The sequence below is a fragment of the Phyllobates terribilis genome, unplaced genomic scaffold (genome assembly GCF_046119375.1).
Source record: "Phyllobates terribilis strain yellow unplaced genomic scaffold, ASM4611937v1 Scaffold_8__6_contigs__length_399053987, whole genome shotgun sequence".
In the NCBI taxonomy this organism is placed as follows: Eukaryota; Metazoa; Chordata; class Amphibia; order Anura; family Dendrobatidae; genus Phyllobates; species Phyllobates terribilis.
Window position 1 is genome coordinate 176,508,465 of NW_027362768.1, and position 23,167 is coordinate 176,531,631.

The window sequence follows — 23,167 nt, forward strand, 5'->3', positions numbered from 1 at the left end:
GAAAAAAAAAAGATTACTAAGTATTAAAATAAAATCCAAGTCATATGCTGGAAACAAAAGGTTAAACACGTCCTTACTGCATTTCTGGGCCGCCTCGACGAGCAGATCCTCTGCTGTATACGCTCCTTCGGTAAATGAGATCGGAGACTTGTCTCCCAGGTAGAAATGTATCTCTAGCCCCTTAGGAGGTGCGACGTCTACTTCGTATTTACGAGCATTGCGGATTTTTGCGCAGAAAGCCATCGCTGTCGAATCTCGCGCCACACTCGAACTCTACATAAAAAAGAAGATTGAGCGGAATCAAAAAGAGGTGAACGAATAGAGACCAGGAGAATGATAAACACACAGAATAAAAACAATATCATTATCCCCAGAGAGTGGAAACAAGGAGGATCCCAATAAAAGATGCCACTCTCCACCTCACTAGAAAAATGGCTTAGGCGTATTCCAGGCTACACAAACGGCGCTGGAGTTGTCCACCTTTGGGGACATTTTTTTTTTCTTTTTGCATTCGGGTGTAATTAAAAATTTTGCACAGTTTGTAAGATCTGGGCCCACGAAAAGGGCGTATGAAAAAAAGCCTGTTCTGGTCATCAAATAAGATAATAGGACGGGAGACAAATGTGCTGCTATAATTCGAGACTTGTTCACATGAGCGCCTGGCGGACGACTTATTTATCATCTATATTACAGTCGCAATTTGCAGCCCAAACTCCGGTCTCCTGACCCAAACATCGCCACCACACGGTTATGTGAATCAGCCTTTAAAGTTTACACTTCGCTTCTTGTGACATTTTCAGAGAAAATGTTTGCAAAACTGTGGCTTTTGCTAAGGAAATACGGCGACTTTGGTTGCGAGACAAGCAATTCCCAAGGACGTTGCAGGACTGCAAAGATATTTGCTCGACTATTTTACAGCTGCACAAACAAAAAATACAGACAAAAAAAAAATAAAATCGCAGACAGGCTTTACATTGATGCCAATGGGGTGTAAAACATCTGTGGCCGTCCCTGAGAATAGGGGTTAAGTTTAGAAGTAGAAAATTTGGCCACGGATTTAGCCCCAAGTGCAAAACATGAAATCGGCATCTTTTCCTCAGCATAATAATACGTGGCTCGAGTTTCTGTGCCTTTATTTTGTCTGCTATATGTGGATGAAGAGTCAAGGATATCATCCCGGGCTGGACTGACCCTAAAAGCTCATTCACACATTATATTTTTCGCCATGAAACCCTGGCAAAATATGTGATGGACAAGACGTGAGAGATCAGTGGGGCGATCGGTGTGACTTTAACTTAACGGAACCCGTAGCGATAAAATTTCCAACAGATTTCCATCACTTTTCCTCCACATAGGTGCAGATTAGCTGCACAAACCACCGTAATCTCTGAATTATCAGTACGTCTATGGCGAGCATCACCCTATATGATCTGCACAGGAACCAACTACTGAGATATTTATGTTCCTCTTTAACACCTTCCCGCCAAAGCCAGTTTTCAATATTTTGTTTGTGGAGGTAGAATGGAGGGAAGATGTAACTCCATCACTGCTTTTTTGGGTTTCGCATTTATGGCTTTCACTAAAATGACAAATTTATACGGTTGTTGCTATGCTATTATATTTTACTGCTTTTACAAAATGAAAAAACACATCAGTAAATAAATCATTTTAACTTACAGGAGTGCACTTCCCACCCACCGGCAGGTGCAAAAACTGCATTTCCAGCTCTGCAGGATTCTAACATATTTCATGTGTCTCAGATAAATATGCAAACATCACATTACCGGAGTCATCTGGCATTTTACCACCTCGCCAGACAGACAAAATAAAAAGCATATTTACCTCCCGGGCTGGTGCCACTCCTTCGATGCAAGTGATGCGTTACGCGACGAACTTGTGACATTGTTTATGTCATGTGAGCACTGCAGCCCATCAGCGGCCATTAATAGGCTGCAGCGCTCAGTTGATATAAACAAAGTGACAAGATCGCCAGAGAACATCGAGCTCGGAGCGGCGCCAGTCCAGGAGGTAAATATGCTTTGTGGTTTTGTTTTTTTTTTAGATTTTAGAATTTTGCTAAGTTGTCGTTCAGTAATGGGCTGAGCTACAGTGCTGCTCACCATTATTGACAGCTCTTCATTTTTTTCATAGACTGTACAATATCTTCAGAAATAAATGGAAATATACCAAAGTTATATCCTCAGGATTTTTTAATTAGTGGTCCAAAGTAATACAATAATAAAACATTGTTTTTCAACTTCCATGTTGCAATTTCAAAGAAGAAACAGAATAACCAGCATGTGCAGCAATAAAGCCACCCCTAATTAATACTTGGTTGCCCCCCTAATTAATACTTGGTTGCCCACCCTTTGGCATTGCTGACAGCCTCCAGACGTTTCTTGGAGCCATCTATAAGCTTCTTGCTCTTCTCAGCTGGATTTTTCTCCCATTCTTCCTTTGCAGTTTGTTCGAGCTCTTGAATGTTTGCAGGGTTCTTTTTCCCAATGGCAGATTTCAGCTCATAGCAAAATTTTTAATGGGATTGAGGTCAGGACTCATTGCTGGCCATTTTAACCCCTTTCCGACACGTGCCGTACATGTATGGCACATGTCGGGTCTCTCCTTTTGGTGCGAGCTCCAGCGATGAGCACACACCTTTGCGGGGGACATGACAGCTGATCTGACCGTGGGTCACCGATGGGTTGGCATGACAACCCGGGGTCTGCAGGAGACCCCTGTGGTTGTCATTGCCAGGAGGCCATGAGCGCCGCCCAGCGGTCGGCGCTCAGACAGTGAGGATTTCTGCTACACACAGGCGATCTAATGATCGCAGCTTCTAGTCTCCCATGGAGACTATTGAAGCTAGTGTAAAGTAAAAAAAAGTTTTTAAAAATATTAAAAAATATAAAAAAGTTGAAATCATCCCTTTTCGCCCCATTCAAAATAAAACAAAAGAAAAATCAAATATACACAACAGGTTCAGAATCGCCCGATCTATCAATATATAAAAATAATTAATTCAAATCGGTAAGCGGCGTAACGAGAGAAAAAAATCAAAATGGCAGAATTACATTTCTTTTGGTGGCCGCAACGTTGCAATAAAATGCAATAATGGGAAATTAATAAATTTTATCTACTCCAAAATGGTATGAGTTAAAAATATCAGCCCAGGGCACAAAAAACAAGCCCTCATCCGGGGCCCCAGATCCCGAAAAAAAAAAAAAAGGGTCGCCATTTTCCAACAAACTTTGGATTTTTTTTCACAGCTTAAATAGAAATGAACCTATACATGTTTGGTATCTCGCAATGACCTGGGGAATCATAATGGCAGGTCAGTTTTAGCATTTAGTAAACTTGGTAAAAAAAAAACAAACAAACCAAAAACAACTGTGGAATTGCATAGTGTTTGCAATTTCTCCGCACTTGGAATTTTTTCCCGTTTTCCAATACATGATATGACAAAACAAATGGTGTACCCATCTCCAAGACGTCTCAAGATCGCTGTAATACAAGAGAGGTGGTCGCATCTGCCGTGTCTTTGCATTCACCTCAATGGGCGCCAAGACAGGTGCGCATATTCTGCTGTTTAAAATGGGAATAAACCTTTAACAGAAGGAGAATCCACACAAAATATACAACTTTCCCACAGGCAACAGAATATGACAAAGCGCCAGTGGGAAAAAAAAAAAAAAAAAATCACTTCCCAATGAAGCTGCACATCAAGCTCCAAGTATTGCAGGACAATAAGAATGGAAACAATTCCAGAAACGCCTTCTTCTCTACGACCGAGGATGTAGTCACACAAGGGCAATTCAATGTAATCTGTGTGTAATTTTGCCAAGAGGTTCTTGGCTTCTCCACTTATTTGGAGAACAGTGTATCGGTGTCACTCATCAAGCACAAAAATCCACCAGCAAGAGCGTGGGCGATGGCTATCCTCAAAGTCTATGAGACTTTCAACCATAAATCTGTTAGAAACTGACCATATCCCCTCCCCCCCCCCCCAGGTGCCATACAAAGTTGTACTCCGTTTTTTTGCTTTGTTTTTTTCCACTGAAGGAGCATATTTTTTTCCAAGCTAATATAAAAAACCTCCAAAAAGTCAAAAGTTTTTATTCAAATTTATCACCAAGCAACAAATCCAAGAGATATGGATGCAAAATGGAAACTTTATCTGTGTTGCATGGATCCCAATGGCAGACACGTTTCCTCCAGAGTCCAGTGGCTTTGGTCTTACACCACTCCATCCAAAGCTCGGCATTGTGCTTGGTAATGTACGGCTTCATGAAGCTCCAGGCGGGGGTGCAGTGTTTGTACTGATGTTACACCAGAGGAGGTCTGGACTTATGGAGTCAGCAGATGATTGGTGACTTTTTTGCCCTCTGCTCCTCAGCCACCCACTCTAACGTTATGGGGGTCTACACTTTGTGACTGAGCTGTTGGGTTTCCTAAACGCTTTGATTTTCACATATGCAGCTCGCAGTTGATTGTGCAGTTTCTTCCCTCCTAAATATTCCACCAATAGACTAGTGGCAATGCTGGCATCTTAATACAGTACTTCGCTACATGGTGCAGAGCATCGCAGAGATACAAATACATGCAGATATCAACCTGTGCAAATCTAATATTGCATATTTCATTTACAATCTCTGAACGGAGACCACAGCGGTAACCGCAGCCCATATCACATTATATACAGAACGACTTCAAGTCTATAAATAATTGCTGTGGAAATAAAGTAAGGTTACCAGATGTTCATATGAGAAGAGTAAAACACCCCGAAAACTACAGCCACCGATAAGGCGTTACTGGCTGATAAATATCAAATTCTAATTAAAACTAATAATTGTCAGCTTATTATTTTATTTCTTCTCATTTTGCTATTTACCGCCATGGCTGCCTGGACAGACAGCAGAACATAGGAGCTTCGCAAGACAGTGGGTTCGGCACCAAAACTAAATACTATACTAAGTCAGTGGTCTACAACCTACAGCTGTTGTACAACCACATGCTGGGAGTTGTAGTTCTGCACCAGCTGGAGGGCTGCGGCTTGGAGACCGATGTCGCCTTTCTCACCCAGATATGTAAAGGATTTTTTTCTCTATGGGACCCCAGAGATCAGCAGAAAGAAAGGTCTTCGGTGCTTGTGGCTCTGCCTAGCACTGCGGCTTATTCTGAGCACAGCATCCTAAAAGGATTTGTCTGAATCCAAATTATTTGTCATTCATTTAGTGTAAATTCAGCATATTGTCCGGATGCCATTTAGGCAGATTGTACACGACCGAGAAAAGGGTAAAAAAATAAATAAATAAAATACTCACCTCAACGCTCATCAGTCCTGCCGCCGCAGCTCCCGATCCTCTGCCATGTCAAGACGTGCGTTGCCCGACGCTCGTTTATCGCAGGTGGTGAGGGAGTCAGCGGAAAACCGGGCGGGGAGCTGCGACTGTGCGACCGGTGAGTGAGGTGAGTATACAACTTTATTTTATAACCCTTAGGGCTCTTTCACATGTACTGGAGACACTGACACACGCACACCCATTCAAATCTATGGGTCTGCGCACATATCAGTGTGTTTCCACAGACCGTGTGTTCCACTCGCTGACATGTCCGTTTTTTACCCGATGCACTAGTCGCAAAATGTCTCGCGCTGAACACACACGGATGACATCCGTGTCTCATCAGTGTGACACATACCGGCGCCTGGCAATCTGCGGTCCCAAGCACTGGGTGCTGAACGCTGCCCTCATCATGGTTCCCTGCAGGCGCTGCGATCAGCACCAGCAGGGACTATGATGACGGTAGTAGTGTCTGCTCCCGCAGTGTCCGTGTGTAAAAATAAGAATAAAATAATAAAATCCATATACTCACCTGTCCTAAGTGTCCGCCGTTGTAATCCTCTGACCGCAGACGCTGCGCTGAGCTCACTGAGTGACAGGACACCGCTCCTGAGCTCAGTGCAACTCCGGGGCCCGCTTATTCTGCCCGGCGTCAGAGGATTACAGCAGGGGACATCTCCGGACAGGTGAGTGTAAGGATTTTATTCTTATTTTTACAAAGGGACTCTGCGGGAACAGACTACTACTCCCAACATTGTCCCTTGCTGGTGCTGATCACAGTGTGAGCAAGGAACAATGAGGAGGGCAGCATTCAGCACATGGCGCTTGGGAACAGCGCTAACTGTATGCCGATTCCCAGGCACCGGTACGTGATCCTGATGCTGCACATAGTTGCCACACGCAGGGCTGTGGCGATGGTAAGCCAAACCTTCGACTCAGACTCCTCAATTTCTATGACACAGACTCCAACTCCGACATACATGGCTCATGTGTAAGTGATAAATTTACTGTAGCGCAGATTCATCTCCGCTAAAAGTCTAGACCCTTAGATCAGGAATAGGGCAGACATTTATAGGACAATTCATAACTTTACCAAATTCTTATGAAAAAAATATTCCCCACAAACTGCATTGAACTACTGCACCCAATTTATTATATACAGGGTAGTCCAAAAGTAGGTGGACAGAAAGTGTAATAAGGTTATGAAGGGGGGGATTTATCAAACAAAATCCAGTAATTTTAGATAACATTATGGAGTGATGAAGCTTCTTTCAAATTATCCGGCCATATTAAGGGTATGGGCCCACGTAGCGTTTTACAAGCGTATATGCTGCGGAATTTCCGCCGCGTAAACGCTTCAAAAACGCTTGGTAATCCGCCCCCCATGGTCCTCAATGACAAGCCGCAATGTCAATGCCCATGCTGCGGATTTTTACGCAGCGTTTATGCTGCGCTCAAAAATCCGCAGCATGTCCATTAATTTTGCGGCCACACAGCGTAATCGCCGCCATTGACTTGCATTGAGACGCATATAATAAGTGTCAGTACATTTGTACACACGGATTATATGAATTTCAATGTGCGGATGGTACCGAAGTCTGGAGGAGAGAAGACTCTCATCCAGACCCGGGTATCATAGAAACAGAAAAAAAAAAAGAATTTAAAATAAAAAATAAAGTTTATACTCACCTTCCGGTGTCCTCCTGGTGTTCTCTCTGCCGCATCCGCTCTCTTGCAATGCTCCCGCTGTTGTGAAGGACCTGCCATGACGTCACTGGGTCATGTGCCCAATCACATGGCTCAATGACGTCACCGCAGGTCCTTCACACCACCGCGAGCCGCCCAACACACCGGACGCGGCAGAGAGAACACCGGGAGGACACCGGAAGGTGAGTATAAACTTTATTTTTTTTATTTTTTACCATTTTATTCTTTTTTTTTTTTTTAACTAACTTGGTCACAATACTATAAATCCATGCCGGTTGCATGGATTTATATAGTGTGAACAAGTTGTCAAGCACTTTTACAAATGATGCTAAAATCGCTTGGAAAAGCGCTTGATAACTCGCATGCAGAAATGCATGCAAAAACGCTTTACAAACGCTTCTACCTGGTGGGAAAAACGCATGTAAAATCCGCATGCGCTTTTCCTGCCAGGGAGAAGCGTAAAAAATATGCAGCATTTCTGCATCGTGTGCACATAGCCTAACAGACATAATTGTATTTACTGGTATAATGAGAACATCCATTTAACATTAGAGCAACAACTAAATGAGCCTGGTGTCAATGTTTGGGGTGGTATTTCAAGTTTTGGTGTTTTAGGACCAATATTTTTTGATGGAACAGTCACAGGAGATAAGTATCTCGAAATTCTAATGAATCAAGTTGTTCCCCAGTTACAGCAACAGCCTAATTCAAATGACCTTTATTTCCAACAAGATGGAGCCCCTCCACATTATTCAAGAGTAGTCCGCGAGTATCTTGATGAAACATTTCCTAATAAATGGATTGGCCGAAGAGGCCCACTTGATGGGCCGGCACGTTCACCAGACTTGACCCCAATGGATTTTTTCTTTTGGGGAGTACTCAAGGACAAAGTTTATAGTCGAAAACCAAAAAGTGTCAGTGATTTGAAAAATTACATAAGAGATGCATTTCAAGAAATTAATACCCAAAGAGACTTGTGCAAAAAAGTTTGTCGAAGCGTAAGAGGCAGACTTCAAAGCTGAGGAAATTGTAATGGAAAACAGTTTGAGCCCCTGCGCTGATAAAATTTAAGGGCTTTTGTATTATTGTTCAGAATAAAATTTAATTGTCAATGTTATGCTTGTGTTAGTAAATATAATTTTATATATAAATCAAAATAAAATGTCATTTTCTGGCCACCTACTTTTGGACCACCCAGTATTTTAGGAGTCGGAGTCGGTCCATTTTATACAGACTCCGACTCCACAGCCCTGGCCACACGGGACACGGATATCTCCGGTACGAGTTTTTCCAGTACCGGAAATATCCAGACATTCGAAACTGCCCTTAGGATTATTACGCTCTGTAGTTTGGAGAGACCCCAGATCACAATAAAGCCCCTTTTATTTGCACAATATAAATTCAATGAAAATCTAATTTCCTGGCCCAATCCGGACAAACTGCAGAATTCACATTTCGGCACTTCACTACTCATCAATAACTACCAAGAAAACCACTTAAAAAAAGGGACCAAATACAATTTTCATGGACCAAAACAGAGCCTCCCGTGTCTATAGGCTGCATTAAATATTGCAAAAACAGCCGCTGTCAAGGAGGTGAGGGGAGGACAGACTAATTACTTTTCTTTTTTTTTTTCTTTTTTTAAATCTCATAACTGAATGATGAACTGCACAATGCCTGGGACTTGTAGTACTCACAAGTGCCAGAAAAGACACCTTCTACCTTAATCTCCTCTGACATATAATAAACCTCGGAAGGCAAATTCTACAGATTACTACTAATTCATATATAAGGGATTGTGGTGGTTCAAAAAGAAGAAAAAGCGGACAGACGGATGGTGAAGGAAACATCGCCATGATGGCAAATGGTTTTAGCAAGTTCAAAGCAAAGAAAACAAAAATGGGCATCTCTTCCAAATCAGATCTGTAAAGAGGCCACGAAAACCCTTCACTGACCACACAAAAGAAGCAGGTAACTTGCTTGCTGCTTTGCCCGTTCTTTTCCCACACAGTGGCAGCTTTTCTGGTAGGTAAATTTAGGAGCCAGTTAAACTTTTATGTTTTTTTTTTCCCTAATCGCTCCAAATGCAAAATTCTAGCAAAGATCATGTACTTCACCCTGCAAGCTACTAGGGCGTCTTCATGCCTGCGGTCACAGGAATACATAAAACTTTGAAATATGAAGCCGATTCAAACAATTTTCGAAAAATTCTGGACGCTTCCAAAAAGCGCTCATAATTGTAAAAAATTGAGGCTTTTGTCATTTTTACACCAGTCTGGCCAGCGTCATTAAAAAGAAAAAAAAAAAATTGGTATAATTTCTGCAACAAAAGTGGTGCAACTACTTCATAAATGTACGCCAGCTCCTGGAGCACATTTCTTACAGTGGAATATGGAATTGGAAAGATGTGCCAAAGCACAAAATGCATTAAAAAGAGCCGTCCTTAAACAGTGCACTGGTGGGAAAAATGCCAGTGTTGATGAATCGGGGCCCATGACTCCATATATTGTCTGTCTATGGCAGCAGTGATACAGAGCAGGTACGTGGCTTATCTGGATCACATCTACCAAAGTCCAAGAGAGAAAAGATGAAGCAACTTTGCATAAAATCTGATGTTTCTCTACCATTCCCTACATCTCCTCAAAAGACTTGTAGGTCTCCACATTTACAAACAATAAACAAACACTGTGTAGTCTGATCCTAAATCATTAAACCCATTGATCCTGCCAAGGGGGGGGGGGGGGGATAAACAAGACTCTGTATGGGTGCACATCATGCCTTTTTTGTCACTTTTTGCAGAAACTGTACGTCCATTTACAACAGGCAAACCATTTACAATTCATTTCTAATCCTGCAGTGCTGTGACACAAACTTTTAGGAAGTTGCTTTTTAGCAGACACACAATAACACATGCATGACAATCGGGGGACCCTGGACTTAAAGCAGCCGGTGACCAAAATGACATCGGCAGTCCATGAGATTGTACCAAACTAACTTTTATTCCCTCCCCTTCTTCTAGGATCCAGGATGAGTTGTAGAAATACTGTGACAAACAAGGAGGCCTTCGTGATGGCATCGCGTGGGAATCCAATGAGCTCCGGAGTGATGGCTGCCATGTTGGTAGCCTTTTAAATGCTGCTATGTTATGTTATGGTTCATGATATTTACATGTTTTGTTGTTGTTTTTTACTCACAGAACATCCCTTCTGCTGAAAATGCCTGCAACCGATGTTGCAAACCTGATTACATCCCGTTCATTTCCGCCTCTGCATAAATCCAGTAAAGAGTTATGTCTGCAAAATCTAAAAAGAGCAAAAAAGAACAATAAATTAGCTATTGTCCATGAAACAAACATTTATCATACACATTTCTGAATCCAGACTGTCACGGCATGAAAAGAGAATAAAAATCATAAGGCAACTCTGCAAACAGTCACGATTCTTCATTCTGGCATTGTGTATACAGCTCCTATGCAGATCTGTGCATCTCTATGGTCACAGAGTACAAACCTTGCACAGTTTAAGGCCTCATTCAGACGTCCGTGATTGTTCACATACGCAAAAAAAAAAAAAAAAAAAAAGTATGATTTTCACGTATGGATAAACAAAAGGTGAATAAAACTGATTTTTAGCTGCAGGATTTTCAGTCGTGAATATAAACCTAATATTAGATCACAGAAACCAGCATCTTTACTTCCTAGAGACATACAATTACTTCTAAATAGCAATCAAATCTCCAGTAAATTACCACGTGCCAGCCTCCCCAAAACAAGAGAGGGCCCAGAGCAGCCAGCCTCCCCAAAACAAGAGAGGGCCCAGAGCAGCCAGCCTCCCCAAAACAGAAGGGGGCCCAGAGCAGCCAGCCTCCCCAAAACAGAAGGGGGCCCAGAGCAGCCAGCCTCCCCAAAACAGGAGAGGGCCCACAGCAGTAAGCCTAAGCCCCAGGCAGTATTTTACGTAAATCACAGAGGGTATTCACACATGAATGTGTCAAAACTGCAAGTATGAGGGTGGCCATGCGGTAATTGCATTGATCCCTTCCCGACCTATAATTTAAGTCATATATCCTAGGCCGGCTCCATACATGGCGGGTGTATAGCTGACTAACAGCAGCTACCGAAGCCCAGTTGCTTCGGTATTTGGGCATTTAGATGTCGCTGACAACTTCTGACAGACATTAAATAGTTACATAAAGAATATGCACTAGATCGCGAGGCGACAATGGGTTAACATGACAGCCAGAGGTCATCCTGAAGACCATCTTTGTACTCCCATAGGCTGGGCTTCAGATGAATTTACAGGTGCATCTCACTAAATTAGAATATCATCAAAAAATTAATTTATTTCAGTTCTTCAATACAAAAAGTGAAACTCCTATATTATATAGAGTCATTACAAACAGAGTGATCTATTTCAAGTGTTTATTTCTGTTAATGTTGATGATTATGGCTTACAGCCAATGAAAACCCAAAAGTCATTATCTCAGTAAATTAGAATAATTAACAAAAAACACCTGCAAAGGCTTCCTAAGCATGTAAAAAGGTCCCTTAGTCTGTTTCAGTAGGCTCCACAATCATGGGGAAGACTGCTGACTTGACAGATGTCCAGAAGGCAGTCATTGACACACTAAGTAAACGCAAAATAAATTTTGCCTTTCAGTTGGAAATCAAGGTCCCAGAGTCTGGAGGAAGAGTGGAGAGGCCACAATCCAAGCTGCTGGAGGTCTAGTGTGAAGTCTCCACAATCAGTGATGGTTTGGGGGCCATGTCATCTGCTGGTGGAGGTCCACTGTGTTTTATCAAGACCAAAGTCAGCGCAGCCATCTACCAGGACATTTTAGAGCACTTCATGCTTCCCTCTGCCGACAAGCTTTTGGGAGATGGAAATGTCATTCTCCAGCAAGACTTGGCCCCTGTACACAAGGCCAAAAGTACCAATAACTGGTTTACACACAACAGTATCACTGTGCTTGATTGGCAGCAAACTCGCCTGACCTTAACCCCATAGAGAATCTATTATAGAGGATCTATGGGGTATTGTCAAGAGGAAGATGAGGGACACCAGACCCAACAATGCAGACGAGCTGAAGGCTGCTATCAAAGCCACTTCCATAACACCTCAGCAGTGCCCCAGGCTGATCGCCTCCATGACACATTGCCACCCCACGCCAATTTTTCTTTTAATAAATCCTTTATTTTAACACTAAATGACAAGTACAGTAATCAACACTATCACTGTACTTATTATATATGTGACTGACATGTTTCTATCTATCTAATCTATGTGTGATTCTCTATTCTTTCTATTCTAAATTGTCGGGTGCCGGTGTATGCCGCTGCTGAATTGACGGCTTTTCATGTAATACATTCTACATTATTCTTAGTTGTTTTCCTTCATGTAGAATTAACCTACAAGGAAAGAAAGGGTTTATTTTTATTCCGATATTTCTGTCCCATTGACTTGCATTGGTTTCTGGCATCGGAAACGGCGATATCCGATACTTTATGGTATCGGTCCGATTCAATCCGATCCGATATTTCCCGATATCGGAAGGTATCGCTCAACACTAGTAATGACTCTATATAATATACGAGTTCCACTTTTTGTATCTAAGAACTTAAATAAATTAACTTTTTGATGATATTCTAATGTAGTGAGATGCACCTGTATCATTTTTGCTGTCTACTGCAATAATGAAGTATTCCACTATATAGCACAAGTAATCAAACAATTGCAGAATTCATTTCCGTGAAAAGCAAGACAACTTCAAAAAATTCAGTTACCGTAATTTAAAAAAAAAGTTTTTAAAAGTATAATATAAAAGTTGGAATCACTGCCCTTTTCCCAATATAAAAATGAATAAAAAAAAAAATACACATTCTTAAAATTCCAATCTATGAACTTGTCAAGCTTACTGAACCCTACAGTAAACTATTTAAGGAATATAGAAAAAAAATATAGAAAAAAAGCCTGAAATCTAATTTTTGGTTATTTTTAATTCCTCAAAAAAAGCAATCAAAACCTTGTACAGATCCTAAAATAATACAAATATTACAGCTCACCATGAAGCTGGCAACATAAAGCACACTTTTTGATACAAAGTTCTTAATTATTTTTTTTAACCATCAACACATAAGAAAAACTATACAAGTTTCATATCGCAATGGAACGGATTTCTAAAGGTAATTTTTTTCTGCAGAGAGACCACCATACAAATTAAACACAGAAATGAAAATTGGCCCAAAAAAAGGTGGGAGGGCAATAAATGGTAAAATGTACACTGCAAATATCCCATTTCATGACTGGCAGATTTTTTTTTTTTTTGCTATTTGGAATTGTAAGTGTATAAAAAATAAAGCAAACAAATGCTTGTTGATGAGACCCCATAGGCTAATAATAGTGGGAATGACGCAAGAAATCACATTGCATTACATTACAACACATCAGATGTCCCGTCTCTATGCCCCTAGGGTCTGTTGGTTAATGTACTTATACACCCAAAAAGAGCACAAATGAGTCATGTGCCAAACAAACCCATCACTAAAATTTGCATAATCAAATTCTCACCGAAAGAAGTGCAGCCATTGTCTGGACAGCCCATAAAAGAGATTTGCATAGATAAGGAATTTGCATAACTTGTAATTGTGCCACGACTGGCAAATAAGCCAAAAGTCACAGAGGAATGCTGCATATAGAAGAGCTTTTGCATTTCAAAGATTTTCAGACCAGGGCTCAGTACAGATAACAACTTACTGCACATGATGATAATAGTCCATTGTTCAAGGTGCGCAAAGTTTAAATTGTAAATCTGTGAGTCAACCCTCATTCCTACCTGGTATAAACACAGCTGTCCTGTTATAAAGTAGGTCTTAATGGGTTTTATAGGTAAAAAAGATATAACTTAAAAGATGATTAATATAGTTATATTCATTATTGCCCTGATACTCCTGCAGAAGTTCTATCCCAGTCCCGGCAGACTGCTAATTTCAGCAGCAGAGCTACAGTCGATAGGTACAGACCAGGGCTGCACAACCTGCGGCCTTCCATGCCATTCTGTGCAGCAGGACATTATTGCATAAGCAAGTTGCTCATGTATATTTTAATTGTCAGAATTATCAAAGCAGAGTATAAATTTGGGAGCAGGAACGGGAAGTAAATGGTGCACGGTGTGACTATTTATTGACTTGATGGAGGTTTCCTAACCACTAAGGCCTCATGCATGCATGGTCTATGGGGATCCCAATTCTCCAAGCGGTGGAAGCCATAAAAGTGCAAACAGTACCCATTAGACACCTTATGGCATATAGTTTAGAAATGCCATAGAATACGTTTTATTATGGCCTTTGGGATTGTTTTAACTGAACAATAAAACCCTCAGGTTGTGCACCTAATCTAGAAGAATAAGGGGGCTGGCTTTGCTGTCAAAATTAGCAGCCAGCCAACTCCGTCTACTTCATGCACTAGTCAGGTATTGAGCCCTGCTGGAACTTGGGAAGCTAAAACTATATTATTAAGGTCTAGAACTTCCTAGTCAAAACTAATTTATGAATATTTAAGTAGTTTGCACTTAACCTAAAGCACCAATTAAAAAAAAAATAACCTTTTCAGGAGGCAGCTCCGCAGATATTGAGCTGAACGTTGTGCGCGCCGGATGATGAAATCCTCAGTAATTTGCCTCCATCCTCTGCCGTCCACAGACTGACTGTCCCACTTTGTATCTGCTCTAAAGTGGAGGGATCTGAAGTGAAGCACCATCCATCTCAGCCAAAAAGAAAAAAAAAAAACATTTGGCTACAGCCTACACCAATGCAGAGATCAGGCTGAATTGCTCTTCTGGATCTCAAGGTTACAGAAAACTTCTAAATAAATTGCAGTTCCAAAAAAGAAGGAAGTCAGAGGATGATGAATGTAACAAACCATCATATCCTACAAGCAGCCAATTATACTGTGGTTAACAGCTGCAGCTAATATACAGGATACAGGGTTTACCCAGCAGCAAGAAAACAGATAATCCAGGACTGCAACAAGGGGGCTGCAACTGTTTACATTCTTTAGATGGCAACAAAATCTGCCCATGAAGCAACATTGTAATAAAGTAACCCCGCATAAAAAAAATACTGCTAATCTACCATAAGGAACGGATTATATAGTTTTATTTAGCAACAATATACTACTATGCACAACTGTACACAAACAATGACGAGGCAACACGAGTTCACCAAGCACTGCAGCCTCAACAAACAACTGATCAGGGGGTGTGCTGGAACTCGGACCCCCCCACAATCTGCTATTAATGACCTATCCTAAAAGAAAGGCCATCAAGTTTATAGAAAAGGCAAACTCCCCCGAAATATGAATATGTGCCCTGCCTTAAGGCACCACTAGAGGGAGCTCGCTGAATTTTTTTTCTAGAACACCATAATAAAAGCTCTATGGTCTGTGTTCCCTCTAGTGGTGGCTACAGGCAGCTAAGAAGTTATACTTTACCCCCTGCAGGAGAATCGGTATATAAAAAAAAAATTGGTCTTTGTTAACTATAAATATTTTATATATTAAGATCAAAACAAAACATGAATTTTTAAAGAGGACATTTAATATTGAAATCATATAAAGAATAAGAGACCGCCTCAGGATACAGAAATAGGAGTCCCAGGAGGTGCGACCCCCAACTATCAGGAGATAGACCCCTAAATTCCACCTCAAAACACCTACAGGAGGTTGAAAGAAGAGACTGGCATTACATGCCCTTGGTAACATGGGAACTGGATCCCTACAGCTTATTACACTCCAGGGCACTTAAATTTCAACAACAAAAAGCAAAAGTTGTGACATTTTAGAAATCACAGGATGGAGAAGTTACTGATCTGCAAATGATATATTAAAAAAAAAAAAAAAATTGGAAACAAAATTTTCGAAATATTTGGATTTATTCAGTCTGAAGTATGTGCCATGTGCAGAAATCCCAGCACTTCCACCTTCGGCTGCTACGAGTGAGGTTATTAATGGTTGTCTGAGGAAAGCTGAACGCACGCGGGCACGAATTATCAGGATTCGCACCCAGCAGCTCCTCTGTTATCACTGACCAGTGATATCCCAGAAGTATCCAATGGTGGCAAGTCTGGAGACGCTGCAGCCATGGGAGCACGTTTAGGCCACACAGGCTGCTCACAGTAGTACCAGCAACCTGCCGTTGTCATGTTGATAAACAGCTCCCTGGACACTTTGGAGAAGTGGCAGCACCACCGATTCCATGGCCGCATATTGCTGATGCTACTGTGAGCAGCCTGAATGGCCTAAACGTGCTACTATGCCTGCAGGATCTCCAGACTTTTCTCCCATTGAGAACATCGGGGACGTCTTTAGTCTGTGATTACACAGTAGCTGCCAGCAGTGGATCTTGATGATTCACCCAAGTGCATTCAGCGGCCGAACCTTCCTCAGACAACCAATAATAACCTCAGTGATAGCAGCCGAGGCTGGAAGTGCAAGGATTCCTGCACGCGGCTTATACTCCAGACTGAATGAATCCAGATGCTTGTTTCCATTTTTTCCATCATTTGCACATCAGTCTATCCATCAGTCCACGACTTCTCCACCTTGGTGTAGTAATGTCAGTGTTGATCAGTGAATAACAGCAGCACTTGCAGTACTGTGTTTATATTAGGAAGTTGCTGACCATGCGATTACCAAACACACAAGTGGAGATTGTCTGCCCAGTAAAGGTGCCAGCACTGGGAGGTGGCACTGGGCGGCCGGCCCGTCCTATACTGGTTTCTTCTTCCAGTAAAGCAGTTATTAGAATAGTAAAATGTCTATACGAGATGCTGACGGACGTCGCTGAGGATTTACCAGCCTAAGTCATACACTAAACCAGTCTTCTACAATCAGCAACTCTCCGGCTGTGGTGACACTATAACTCCCAGCAGGAACTTAAAGGAACTTCAGCTATAAGATGCAGATCACTGCCCTAAACCTCCCCCCTTCATCAAAAATGGAGGTTTGTCAAACAGGGGGCTCAATGTGTCTGCTATAGGGGCAAGATGGCAAAATTGGCAGCAAGTTCTGGAAACTCCCACCAGTGCCACAAAGATCCGACACCAGTCACTGCCCACTGGACGCCTCACCCGATGCCCTTCATCCCCTTAATGCGCCCTCTACTCTGTATTTACCTCCCCCCATTTTCTCGGCTCAGTCATTTACCCATTGTGCACCACAAGCTACATGAAAAACCTGAACATCTGCCCATTACAGAAGCTTCACTCCTGTTGCCACCCACGTCCCGCTGAACCCCTCTGCCCACTCACACCTCACCTTGTTTCCACCACCTGCTCCCGAGCCCCCTCTACATGTGCTAGGATAACTACCACTCCAAACATCCCCTAATAACTGGTGTCAGAAGAAAGACCAGTTTATCTTCACTACTCCCCCCCCCCCCCCCAGCCTCCTCTCCTCACACTACTCCCCCCTCAGCCTCCCTTCCTCACACTACTCCCCCCTCAGCCTCCCTTCCTCACACTACTCCCCCCTCAGCCTCCCCTCCTCACACTACTCCCCCCTCAGCCTCCCCTCCTCACACTACTCCCCCCTCAGCCTCCCCTCCTCACACTACTCCCCCCTCAGCCTCCTCTCCTCACACTACTCCCCCCTCAGCCTCCCCTCCTCACACTACTCCCCCCTCAGCCTCCTCTCCTCACACTACTCCCCCCTCAGCCTCCTCTCCTCACACTACTCCCCCCTCAGCCTCCTCTCCTCACACTACTCCCCCCTCAGCCTCCTCTCCTCACACTACTCCCCCCTCAGCCTCCTCTCCTCACACTACTCCCCCCTCAGCCTCCTCTCCTCACACTACTCCCCCCTCAGCCTCCTCTCCTCACACTCACACTACCCCCCCTCAGCCTCCCCTCCTCACACTACTCCCCCCTCAGCCTCCTCTCCTCACACTACTCCCCCCTCAGCCTCCTCTCCTCACACTACCCCCCCCTCAGCCTCCTCTCCTCACACTCACACTACCCCCCCCTCAGCCTCCTCTCCTCACACTCACACTACTCCCCCCTCAGCCTCCTCTCCTCACACTACTCCCCCCTCAGCCTCCTCACACTCACACTACTCCCCCCTCAGCCTCCTCTCCTCACACTACTCCCCCCTCAGCCTCCTCTCCTCACACTACTCCCCCCTCAGCCTCCTCTCCTCACACTACTCCCCCCTCAGCCTCCTCTCCTCGCACTACTCCCCCCTCAGCCTCCTCTCCTCGCACTACTCCCCCCTCAGCCTCCTCTCCTCGCACTACTCCCCCCTCAGCCTCCTCTCCTCGCACTACTCCCCCCTCAGCCTCCTCTCCTCACACTCACACTACCCCCCCCTCAGCCTCCTCTCCTCACACTCACACTACTCCCCCCTCAGCCTCCTCTCCTCACACTCACACTACTCCCCCCTCAGCCTCCTCTCCTCACACTCACACTACTCCCCCCTCAGCCTCCTCTCCTCGCACTCACACTACTCCCCCCTCAGCCTCCTCTCCTCGCACTACTCCCCCCTCAGCCTCCTCTCCTCACACTATTCCCCCCTCAGCCTCCTCTCCTCGCACTACTCCCCCCTCAGCCTCCTCTCCTCGCACTACTCCCCCCTCAGCCTCCTCGCACTCACACTACCCCCCCCTCAGCCTCCTCTCCTCACACTCACACTACTCCCCCCTCAGCCTCCTCTCCTCACACTCACACTACTCCCCCCTCAGCCTCCTCTCCTCGCACTCACACTACTCCCCCCTCAGCCTCCTCTCCTCGCACTACTCCCCCCTCAGCCTCCTCTCCTCACACTACTCCCCCCTCAGCCTCCTCTCCTCGCACTACTCCCCCCTCAGCCTCCTCTCCTCACACTACTCCCCCCTCAGCCTCCTCTCCTCACACTACTCCCCCCTCAGCCTCCTCTCCTCGCACTACTCCCCCCTCAGCCTCCTCTCCTCGCACTACTCCCCCCTCAGCCTCCTCGCACTCACACTACCCCCCCCTCAGCCTCCTCTCCTCACACTCACACTACTCCCCCCTCAGCCTCCTCTCCTCACACTCACACTACTCCCCCCTCAGCCTCCTCTCCTCGCACTACTCCCCCCTCAGCCTCCTCGCACTCACACTACCCCCCCCTCAGCCTCCTCTCCTCACACTCACACTACTCCCCCCTCAGCCTCCTCTCCTCGCACTACTCCCCCCTCAGCCTCCTCTCCTCGCACTACTCCCCCCTCAGCCTCCTCGCACTCACACTACCCCCCCCTCAGCCTCCTCTCCTCACACTCACACTACTCCCCCCTCAGCCTCCTCTCCTCACACTCACACTACTCCCCCCTCAGCCTCCTCTCCTCGCACTCACACTACTCCCCCCTCAGCCTCCCCTCCTCGCACTACTCCCCCCTCAGCCTCCTCTCCTCACACTACTCCCCCCTCAGCCTCCTCTCCTCACACTACTCCCCCCTCAGCCTCCTCTCCTCACACTCACACTACTCCCCCCTCAGCCTCCTCTCCTCACACTCACACTACTCCCCCCTCAGCCTCCTCTCCTCACACTCCTCCCCCCTCAGCCTCCTCTCCTCGCACTCCTCCCCCCTCAGCCTCCTCTCCTCGCACTACTCCCCCCTCAGCCTCCTCTCCTCGCACTACTCCCCCCTCAGCCTCCTCTCCTCGCACTACTCCCCCCTCAGCCTCCTCGCACTCACACTACTCCCCCCTTAGCCTCCTCTCCTCGCACTCACACTACTCCCCCCTCAGCCTCCTCTCCTCGCACTACTCCCCCCTCAGCCTCCTCTCCTCACACTACTCCCCCCTCAGCCTCCTCTCCTCTCCTCACTTCCCTCAGCCTCCTCTCCTCTCCTCTCACTACTTCCCTCAGCCTCCTCTCCTCTCCTCTCACTACTTCCCTCAGCCTCCTCTCCTCGCACTACTCCCCTCCATCACGGACTTTGTGTGCCTCCCCCAGCACTCACCCTTGCTCCGGTGGCCCCGGACTCTCGGTACAGCTCCCTCGGTCCCAGGCTCTTCGGCTTCTCCGTCAGTGCGCGCTCCCGCGTCTCCGCTTCCCGTCACTTCAGCTCCCGCGAGCACTGACAGCGCTGCGCATGCGCGGACAGCCCAGCCGGCAGTCTCTTAAGGTGGAACTGAGAGCTGAATGGTGCGATCAAGACCTGTCCAACCCGATCGTCTTCCCTCCTCATCCGCCATCACTATACTGGCTAAATACAGGTCTGGAGGGTAGAGAGAGGGCTAGCATATTCAGGAACTACAAATCCCTGCAATCAATATCAACTAACGTGAAATATTCTGAGGTTTAGGGGGAGATTACTCAGGACAGATTTATTTCTGACCGTTTCCTATGTAGAGTTTAATTAACCCCAGAACAGGGCCATTTATTTATGTTTGCCCTTTTTTAGTTTTTTTCCCCCTCTCCTTCATAACTTCATTATTCTTCCATCCCCGTCCGAGGGCCGATCTTCTGTGACACCGTTCAATCTACTGTATAATGTACTGAAAATGGTTCCCGTTAAGTGATGGAAAAAAAAAGTTAGAGTTCCGCCATAGTTTTTCGGTTTTATTTTTCTGTCATTCATTGTGGAGTAATATTACGGAAAGAACAAACTTCTGATTTTAATTCTGAACTTCCAAAATAAATTGAAGAACTTACAAAAAAAATGAAAACTTTTTCTTTGTGTCACCATTTTTTGAGACCTGAAACTTTTGATATTTTCCCCATCACCAGAGCAGTGTAAAGGTCACGTTATTGTTTTCTGTGGGGCGAGAGGTTTTTTTTTTTATCCAATTTTGGGGTACATTAAACGTTCTGATCACTTTTTATTACATTTTTGTAGAAGGGTGAAATCTGGCTACTGAAAAAAACAGCAATTCTGGCATCTTGACTTTTCTTTCATCACTACTACCACATTTTTTAAGAAAAAAAAAATCTATATCTTTTTTTTTTTTTTTCCACTTTTTTTTTTAGATGCCCTAGGAGATATGAACCTGCGCTGGCCGATACTAGATACAGCAGGACATCTCCTATGAAGCCCGGCCTGTAAACTCCTTTGTATTGACCGGAGATGAGCGATGAAGGATCTCCGGGAAGATGAAGACTTTTTATTGGATGTTAACCCTATAATGACCATGCAGACAAAGCGAACAGAAGAGTCTTTCTATCCAGAATGAGAGACACATGGAGGAAAGCTTCCACGCTGCGCCTCCTCCTGTACACGACGAGCTGCATCTCTCTCATTACCAGTAATGGCCTCTGTCATTCTTCCTTACAGTAATGAATTATGGACTTCCCAGATGTAACAAAAAGGTTGACACTTCTTCCCGGACTACAGCCACCATCATGTAATGATACTGAATATTTATTATAAAATAGTTTCTGAGAGCTGATGATATAACCAAGCCTCCATCATGTATGATAAAGTTTACACACCCCTGTTAAGTGCCAGGTTTTTGTCATGTTAAAAGAATCATTTCAGAACTTTTTCCAACTTTTAATGTCGACCATAATCTATTGAGAAATAAACTGAAATCATTTTGAGGGTGAAAATAAAACTAAAATAATGTTGTTGTTACATAAGAGTGAACACCCTCTTAAAATTGAGGATGTGGTTGTGTTCAGAATCAGCCAATCACATTTACACCCATTTAACATAGTAGTCAGTGCATGGCCGCCATCATTTATAGTGATTCTGATTAACCCCAGAGAACGTGTCGTTGGTCTAGGAAGATTTTCCTGACATTTTCTTGTATTTTGCAATACAAGCTGTGGTCTGTAAACAGCTGTCAACACAGCAAAGGATCTCATTGTTGAAAATTATCAGTCGGTAAAAGAGTATAAAAAAAATTCCAAAAGGCATCTACCATGGAGCACTGTGAAGACATCATCAAGAAGTGGCTTAAATTTAGCACAACAGTGACATAATCTAGAACTGAACGTTCCTCAAAAATTGATGAAAAGACAACAACAAAAAATTGGTACATGAGGCCTACAGCAATATTAAAAGGAGCTGCAGGAATTTCTGGCAAGTACCAGTTGTGTCCTGCCTCTGACAACTATCTCCCATACTCTTCATATGTCTGGCCTGTGGGGTAGGGTGGCAAGACAGAAACATCCAAGCCCGGCTATGTTTTGCAAAACCTACACCAGGTCTGCCGAAAGCATGTGGCAAAACGTCTTATGGCCTGAGGAGACCAAAGTGGAACTTTTTGGCCATAATTCCAAAAGGTGAAAGCCAGCAATGCGCATCACCAAAAGATCACCATCCCCACAGTGAAGCATGGTGGAGGCAGCATTGTGCTTTGAGGCTGTTTTTAGATAGCTAAAACTGGGGCTTTAGTCAAGGTGGAGGGAATTATGAACAGTTCCAAATATCAGTCATTTTTAGAACAAAACATTCAGGCCTCTGCAACAAAGCTGAAGATGTGATGGAAGGTGAAATTACTCTTCAACAACGACCCTAAGCGACCTCCAAATCAACAAAAGAATGGCGTGTCCAGAAGAAGATCAAAGTTTTGCAATGACCCAGCCCAAGCCAAGACCTGAATCCAAGAGACAAATTTGTGAACAACCTGAAGAGGGCGCTCTACACAGAAAACACCACTCCCCTCCCGCAATCTGACAGATTTGGAGCTACTGCAAGGAAGAAAGGGCAAAGATTGCCAATTCTAGATGTGCTGTACTGATAGACTCTTAATTTATGACAACATTCGGTGTTTTGGGGTTAAAGGGAACTTCAATTAGTCTAAGGGTGTGAAAATCTATGCAACCACATAATTTTATAGTTATTTTTCTTGTTTTTATACCCAAAAATATTTCAGTGATTTTTCAACTGAATTGAATGTATTATTATAGCTGACAAAGGTGGAAAAAGTTCTGAAATGATTGACATCACTGTTTCTTATCCCTGAACTGCGCCACCGCCGCGTGACTTATCCCTGCACTGCGCCGCCGCCGCGTGACTTATCCCTGCACTGTGACATCACTCATCCTCAGCACAGTTATGCGGGTTGAAGAAGGAGGCCTCATGTTCTTGCATTGGCAGATTACTCTCCCATGTGTGGGAACATTCCCACCTGAACGCATCCATCCCCGTTCCCCAGGAGACTGCAC

At 44.4% G+C, this 23,167-nt stretch overlaps 1 protein-coding gene across 1 annotated transcript in view; it reads right to left on the reverse strand.

Annotated features, from left to right (window-relative positions):
- JAK1 (Janus kinase 1) overlaps positions 1-20,156 on the reverse strand; it is a 46,985-nt gene extending 26,829 nt beyond the window's left edge. The window contains exons 1-3 of the mRNA XM_073643818.1: positions 20,016-20,156; positions 10,241-10,348; positions 78-273 (exon numbers count right to left, since the gene is read on the reverse strand). Coding sequence (XP_073499919.1) covers positions 78-243 — 166 coding nt within the window. The 5' untranslated portion in view covers positions 244-273; positions 10,241-10,348; positions 20,016-20,156. The remainder of the gene's footprint in view (positions 1-77; positions 274-10,240; positions 10,349-20,015) is intronic.
- Positions 20,157-23,167: the final 3,011 nt, after the last annotated feature.